This window comes from Henckelia pumila, chromosome 3 (assembly GCF_033568475.1).
Source record: "Henckelia pumila isolate YLH828 chromosome 3, ASM3356847v2, whole genome shotgun sequence".
Lineage (NCBI taxonomy): Eukaryota > Viridiplantae > Streptophyta > Magnoliopsida > Lamiales > Gesneriaceae > Henckelia > Henckelia pumila.
Genome location: NC_133122.1, coordinates 158803911 through 158811447, shown reverse-complemented (window position 1 = coordinate 158811447; position 7537 = coordinate 158803911). Strand labels below are relative to the sequence as shown.

Here is a 7537-nt window from a genome sequence, read left to right as displayed (position 1 = left end):
GTCTTTCTGGAAAAAAAACAAAGCAAAATGATTATCAGATGCTCCCTCTAAATTTGATCATGTCAGATTATTGTGTTGTCATAAGATGTTGGCAACACGGGAGGAACAACATCAACAGATAAACAATAAATGAACAAAGAGCAAAAGGAAACTTTGATAAATTTTTTATTAACCAGGGCAAGCAAGAAAACAAACATAAAAATAAGCCTAATACAACTTAATCAGAGCTAAATAAGAAAATAAAAGGTTAAGAAACGCCTAAGAGTCTTCTTCATCATTTGAATCTATGCCAAATGTCCAGCATTCTCATTTCCAGCTTCATTCTCGTTGCTCAGCAAAATGAGAACGAGAATGAAGCTGGAAATGTGCATATTTTTTGGAATCAAAGACCACGGTTTTTTAGACCGTGGTCTTAAAATAAAGTAAAACCGTTCTCTTTTAATTAATTTTTTTTGTCTTACAAATGTCATTTTTCCCCCAATTGGATCGATCCAACACACAACACATTTTCTCCTCTAACTGACCTAAGCCCCAAATCTCTGGGCCTCTTCCTCCAATTCTCCACGTTCTTCATCCGCTTCTTCTTCTTATCTCCGGCGGCGGCGCCTCCCTCCTTCGGGAGCTTCTTCGCGATTTTTGGGTCTTCTCAGCCGGAGCTATCTCTGCAGCGGGCTTCTTCTCCGTTAGCTTTTTCTCTGCCTTGGCCGCCATTGCTACCGTACAATACCAGGTTAGGGTTCTTGAACGACCTTGTGGATAGCTTTCTTTCAAGAAAGTCGACTTAGTTGAAGATTGAATTTTCTGGGTTTGGGTTCGATTGATGAGTACTGCGTATGTCCTTATTCTTGGTGGTTATGTCGGTCACAATTTTGTCTCGACTATATATGAGTTTTTTTCCCATTTTTCAGTGCGCAGGAAGCAACCAACGATTCAATGTCTATTAATCCTGTCTATCATGTTTTGGAGAGATTTTACAAGAAGCAACCAACGATTGCTTCCTAAGTACTAACCAATGTTTTGATCTTGATTCTTGACAGAGAAATTATGGAATCGCTTTAATCAGAAGGGCAGGACTGGTTTATTCTACAATTGATGAGTTTCACTACAAGTCCACAGCCGGTTAAATTTGCCAAAGGGTACGAGGCCTTCGATGAACGACGATGCTTTCTCTTGCCTGAGTATATCTAACGTTGCTTTTCTGCAAATAAAAGATATTCACATAACTAGTCATGCAATGTAATATGTCCCCACAATGTTTTTAGCTTGATATTTTGCTTCTTACGTATTTGATTCCTGATTTCAAGATACATTTGATTACAATTATGCTTATATTTTGTTGATCTGTTGGGATAAGGTTTTAAATCTCAATCTGCTCTGAACCAAACGAACAAGATCATTGCTTATGCTGAAATCCTGATTTCAAGAGGTTTTTTTGGCATCACAGTCGTTGAAATTTTGTAGTTGATGAGACATTTATATAGATTTGATCGATTGGCTTAATTCCTGATTCCAATAATAAGCATATAATATCTTGATTTGAAATAATGTATTAGTAGAGCTTTTTTGTATTTCTAACTGAGTTAACTCAATAGTAGTGGATGAATGTGTGAATTCGAAGAGTAAGAAGAAAACATCATATGATGTATCTCTTATTCCTTTTTAGTTTTTCCTTCTGTTTTTTTTTTTTTTTTTACTTTCTTTTGCTTGCAATTATCATTTGCACTTTATAGTTTCTTGAACTTCGGTAATCAGGTTTTAAATTTAAAATAGAAATTGATTCTAAAGGTTTGAAGTCGCTGATTCATGCTACTGCCTACTTGTTCGTTAAGTATAACACAGATGATTTTTGTCCACTTTATAGTAGAGTGCAGAAATTGGAACGTGCAGATATATGGTCTGAATCTTATAAGCTTCAACAGTTTTCAATGTCGGAGTTGCAACTTAAATCATGGACGAGGCCATTCCACTTTCAAGCCATATATAAATAATCAAGATTTGTGTCTCTAACACGGATTTGAAATTTCATTTGCAGCTAAAGAAATTTCAGGTAGTATATAAAGATCCAAGAAAGTTTGAGCATCTAAAAGCACTCCAAGGAGCGAAGGAAATATTGCATTTGTTTGAAGCCAAGTTGGTCGAGGAGGTTCGTTTGATTCTGCCATTGATGGCTACAAAGATGTCTTTCACGAAACATGAAAGAGGTAATGCTGATTACCTTGATCGAAAAACTCATCAACATTTTATAAATTGTCGGTGCTTAATTTATTAGAAAATGTTTATAAATATTAAATGTCACGTGCACGGCAGGTACTTAATATAGCCGAGAACTCAGCATTCTGAAGTTCTTAAAAAATGCAGGAACTTTGACCGAGGTATGTTAATTGCATTTTTATTTGTGAACAGTTTTTTTCATTTGCATGTTAATTTATGCTGTTTATCTTTATTTTTCTACTTTCTCGGCAGAGGGATGCAAATTTCAGCATTTCTTTGTGTACAAAATTTTTTCCAGCTGGTTTTTGTCATAAAATTAAGAGATATATGATACTAAAATCTTTCTAAAATTTTAAAATTATCCAGCTGGTTTGTTTTAAGTGTGTCATGGTGATTGTATATTGCATGTTAATTAACAAAATCAGATATATATGGTATTACAATGATTCACTATAAGGAAGAATGAAGTTGCTAATTAAATTTACTATGCCTGTTTTGTTATTATTTCAAAGTTGAGGTTGTGTTAAGAATTTTTTTTAATATTATTTAAACTGTTTTGAAGGGGTTTGGTTCATTGTTGGCTGAGTAGTTGTACCAAGAATGGATAAAGAGTGGATGTCAAAGAATAGACTATCACAAGAATATGATGTTGGAGTAGAGTCTTTCTTGAAGTTTGCGCTGAAAAACGCTAACCATCCTGATGCAATACCTTGCCCATGTGCAAGATGTGGTAATCTGAAAAAGAAAAATGTTGATATTATAAGGGCACATTTGTATTACAATGGTATAGATTTGACATATCGTACATGGATATGGCATGGGGAAAGATCTACGACAGGGAACTCAACGAATGATAATGATCGAGTCAGGCAAGATGAGCACAAATCTTGTGACGAGGAACCTATAGATATGGTATATGTTGTATATGATAGTTATGCTGAGCATTCAAACCAATTCAATAAGCTACTTGAAGATGTCGAGAAACCTTTATAAGTATTTGAGAATTAATGTGACCATGAGGTATTTGAGAAATTATTATAATTTGATATATTGAATGTTTCACTTGACTAGTTGCTGAGTGATAAACGGAATGAGCGGAGAAAGCATAACATATACCCCCATCGCCTTTCTCGAAAAGGATATGCACGCAATGCTGAAGAAACAGTAAGTATTTTTCAAAATTAATGTCTTTGAATTTTTAATTGTCTTGCCTATCATTTCAGTGTGTATTTGTGATATAACAATAATGTGACCATGAGGTATTTGAGACATTATGCAATAATTCATGTACATTGGATCGTTCTTGTTTGTGGGCAAATGAATATTTGACATATATTGTTTTTTTTTTTGTTCGTAGGCAAATGAATTATGTGACGATGATGAGATCAATAGGGCGATTATTTGGAAGAAAGGTCGAGTTAATAAAGAAGGGGCATTCGATGGCGATGAGTTGAACATGACAGTGGACAAGATTGTAAGCAAAGAATACATAACAATCAATTATATTATCTCAATAAAACCTTGTAAAGTAATTATTTTTTTATTTCATGTGGATGACAGGATGATTACATGCAAAAAAAGCATGAGGGAACACTGCAAATTACAGGGCCGAAAGAAGACATCCTTACGAAAGCACTCGATTCAGGAGAGCGTGGTGGTCATGTGAGAGCTATTGGAGGTCATATCACTCCAACATTATATTTTAATGTTGGTAGAATATGGAGGAATGACGGTGTTGACAGAGATCTAATGATTGAGCAAAAGAATGAGTCAATTGAGGTTAAGAAATTAATCTCAGAACAAGATGAACGGATAAAGAAACTAGAAGCAATTGTCTACAAAAAAGGTGGATGTGACAGTGAGATTGATGACAAAGGCAGTTGCTCAGTAAAGTTACAACACTTGAATGAAAACCAATTGAAAGTCGAAAAGAGTTTCCATAGTGATGTAGATTTGGATCATGTTGACATACAAATTGTGGATAAATCTACTGCTTTACAGGTATGCTGTTATTTTTTCAGTTATATATATTACTTCATTTTTATTAAAAAAAAGATATTGAAAAAGAGTTGGTACAATTCATTGACACGACTGTCTAACTTGTAGGGAAAACCAGTTTTAACATTGGAATCTGGCACGGATGTTGCTTATGCAACAGTTGTCGAGGTCAATGGAGCATCTAAATTGCTTCATGGTGTTCCATTACCACAAAATTGCATGTGTGTATCCATTGACAAAGCACAACAAAAATCAGCACGTTTGTCAGTTCCGATTCCCAATGAATGTGAAATTGTTGGTGATGCTGTAGAAACACATGTGGCTTGGCCAAAACAATTGACAGTGTTGCACGAGGTAAATGTGTATTTATGAACTGATGAAATATTTATGAATTGCTGCTAACATGTTTACAATTACAATTATTAGAATCGTTTGAGGAAGAAAACTGCTCGTGAAGAAAGCAAAAAGGATTTGGCATCAAATGTGCCAAGATCAGTGCGCCTGTTGTACTGTTATTGTAAGCATGCTCTTGACAATGGAAGGAAATTGTCTTTTCTTTTAGATCATGAGGTATTTGAGGATGATTATGAACTTAACTTGCATCTTGAGGACATCAGTCCTTTGTATCACTTGAAGGCAATTACCGGAAATTGTGTAGTTGTCTACGTATGGTAAGTCTTCGATTAACTTAAACATTGTTTGTTCTTTTATTAGTTTATTATTATTAGTATATAATAAGCATTTAATTTGGTAGGTATCTTTATCAAAAGGTGGTGAAAGAAAACAAGATTGATAAATTCAGATTTGTAAATCCACACAGCATCCCGAATTGGCAAAAAACCACATACGAAAAAACAGGTAAAACTGAACGGTTGAACCAGAGGGCGAGTTTTCTCGCGTATAGGCTGAGTGGTGCATTAGTAAATCAATTGGTTTTGGTACCAAGTTGTAGCAGGTGAGTAAAAAAGACAGTATCATTTTACATTTCTTTTTGAACAATTAAGTCAATTGTATGCACTAATTATGTGTTTTTGCATAGTGGTCATTGGATTCTCACTGTCATTGAACCATACAAGGAGGTGGTTTATCTGTTTGATTCTTTAAGTCAGTGCATTCGTGATGAGGATTGGAAATATGTTGTTGAAATGTGAGTTCACATTCCATTTTTATTCAGCATTGAATATATTCAATGAAAACTCATATATAAGCTCTTGTCAATTTATATACGTAGGTCGTTAAGATTGTTTAACTCAAACAAAGGGAGGAAAGGAAGAAAGCATGTGCAATGGGAAGTAATACAGGTATGCGCATTTATATTTAGATTAGATTTAATATTTTAATTTGTATATTTGTCATTAATAATTTGACATTTTTTAACATAGGCTCCTCGACAACCAGATGCAAAACAATGTGGTTATTACGTATTGAGATTTATGAGACAAATTACTGAAATAGATGCAACTATCGAGGGAGATTCACTACAATCCATAGTAATATTATTTTTTTTTTCTGAAATAATTTTAAGTTATGTATTTATTATTTTACAAATTCATTAGTTGTTTTTCTCTAATATAATTTATGTGTGTGTTCGCAGTTCACAAAAAAAGAGTACTCTCGGGAAGAAATTGATGAGGTGCGCTCCGAGCTGGCCGATTGCATCCAAGATCATATTTATGAGTAGGTATGGACATTCACAGCCTTTTTCTGTGATAATACGGTCTTCGTTTATACAATTGAGATAATTTGGTATAGGTTTTGGGTTTATTTTCGAGGTAATTTAGTTATGAAATTTTGCAGAAAGATGGCTGTTTTGGGGCCCCTTTGGTTTGTGAAATTTAGTGTTATACATAGACATGCATTTTTTGTATTTTCATGTTTGGAATTATTTGTAAATCTAGACTTGGCGGACTATTTTCTGGATGCAATCATGGAGGTTTTGTGTGATGTTTTGGTGCGGTTTTGAGGGCTGTTTTGGGGCCGTTTGGGGTCTGAATTCAGGACTAGTGTATTTAGAAATAGTGGACTGTTTTTTGGATGCATTTATGGAGGTTTTGTGGGCTGTTTTGTGGCCTTTTTGAGGGCTGTTTCTGGGCCGTTTGGGGTCTGAATTCAGGAGTGTATTTAGAATTGGTGGACTGTTTTTTGGATGCATTCATAGAGGTATTGTGGGCTGTTTTTGCGCGGTTTTGAGGGCTGTTTTTGGGCTGGTTTCAGGGCGGTTTTGGGGACTGCATTCAGGTATGTTTTGGGCAGAGATTTCAATAGTTTTTTGGGCTGATTTCATGGTTGGTTTGGGAGGTTTTAGTCAGGATTTCGGTGGTGTTTTGGGAGTTTTTGGCGCTATTTGTGACAGTAATTTCTGTTTTGTAAACATGGTGCTGTTTTTGGTTTTGTTAATATATTCCTGATATGTGTAGAATATATGTAATTTAATGAAGAAGTTTGCACAAGAACTAGTTGAGAATCTTGGAATGAATATAAAAGAGTGGTTTGATGGAGACATTTCTAGATTTTTGCAATCATGGAGTGGACATGGATAGTATGATTTTTGAATCAAAACTTGATGATTTATTCATGTGTTGAGATTGGAGATACACGTGATGTTTCTTATTGGGCTAACTCATGCTTTGTCTTTCTAAAAAGTTTAACATGAATGAGTTCTTTTTCGGTAGGTAATTAGACAGATCTTTTTTTGTGTTATTACCTTAATTGTTTGATTATCACACGCAAAATGAGTATTATTTTTCGGGGCTGTTTCAGAATGAACTAACTCCGGTCCGGTGATGGTCTTCTCTCCCAGTTCATCCCAATACAACGGTGATCGGTACTTTCTCCCATAAAAAAGCATCATATGGTGAAATACCCAAAATGTTGTAATAACTGTTATTGTAGGCGAGTTTCACCAAAGGTAGATGATCACTCCAGTGCGAACTGAAGTCTAAAGCGCAGACCCATGGCATATATTCAAGGGTCTTTATAGTTCTTTCAGTTTGCCCATCAGTCTAAAGCACATGCCCGTTGTAAAATTTTAAAATAATTTTTTTCGTATTGGGAGTTTAGTATTTCTTTCTTTATTAATCAATTGTTTTTTATATATATATTTTAATAAATTGTTTTAAGTTAGGTATCTACGATATAATTTTTAAAAGACTCAATATTTTTTTTTGTCAATTATCATGTGTGATAAGCTCGAGTATTTTCATGATTAAGGATATTGATTTTTGAAAAATAAAAATTTATTCTATCGGTTTTTATCAACAAAGGGTGGCTGTTGGATTAAATTAAGCTAATATGATTTGCAAACCGAAATTTCAAGTTCTATAACTAC

General features: G+C 34.4%; 1 protein-coding gene across 2 annotated transcripts; it reads left to right on the top strand.

Moving 5' to 3' along the window:
• The first annotated feature begins 406 nt into the window (after window positions 1-406).
• LOC140887590 (uncharacterized) lies at window positions 407-7279 on the top strand. Of its 2 annotated transcripts, none has more exons than XM_073294931.1 (16): window positions 407-730; window positions 1038-1136; window positions 2033-2201; window positions 2308-2372; window positions 2774-3123; window positions 3283-3375; window positions 3569-3685; window positions 3772-4212; window positions 4318-4563; window positions 4636-4880; window positions 4964-5164; window positions 5249-5356; window positions 5441-5510; window positions 5592-5699; window positions 5804-5890; window positions 6970-7279. In XM_073294931.1, exons 5-15 carry the CDS (start codon window positions 2812-2814, stop codon window positions 5888-5890), a joined length of 2028 nt encoding a protein of 675 aa, XP_073151032.1. In that variant the 5' UTR covers window positions 407-730; window positions 1038-1136; window positions 2033-2201; window positions 2308-2372; window positions 2774-2811; the 3' UTR covers window positions 6970-7279. The 2 variants fall into 2 exon arrangements, with proteins under 2 accessions (XP_073151032.1, XP_073151033.1); XM_073294932.1 differs by having other exon boundaries at window positions 1038-1236.
• Window positions 7280-7537: the final 258 nt, after the last annotated feature.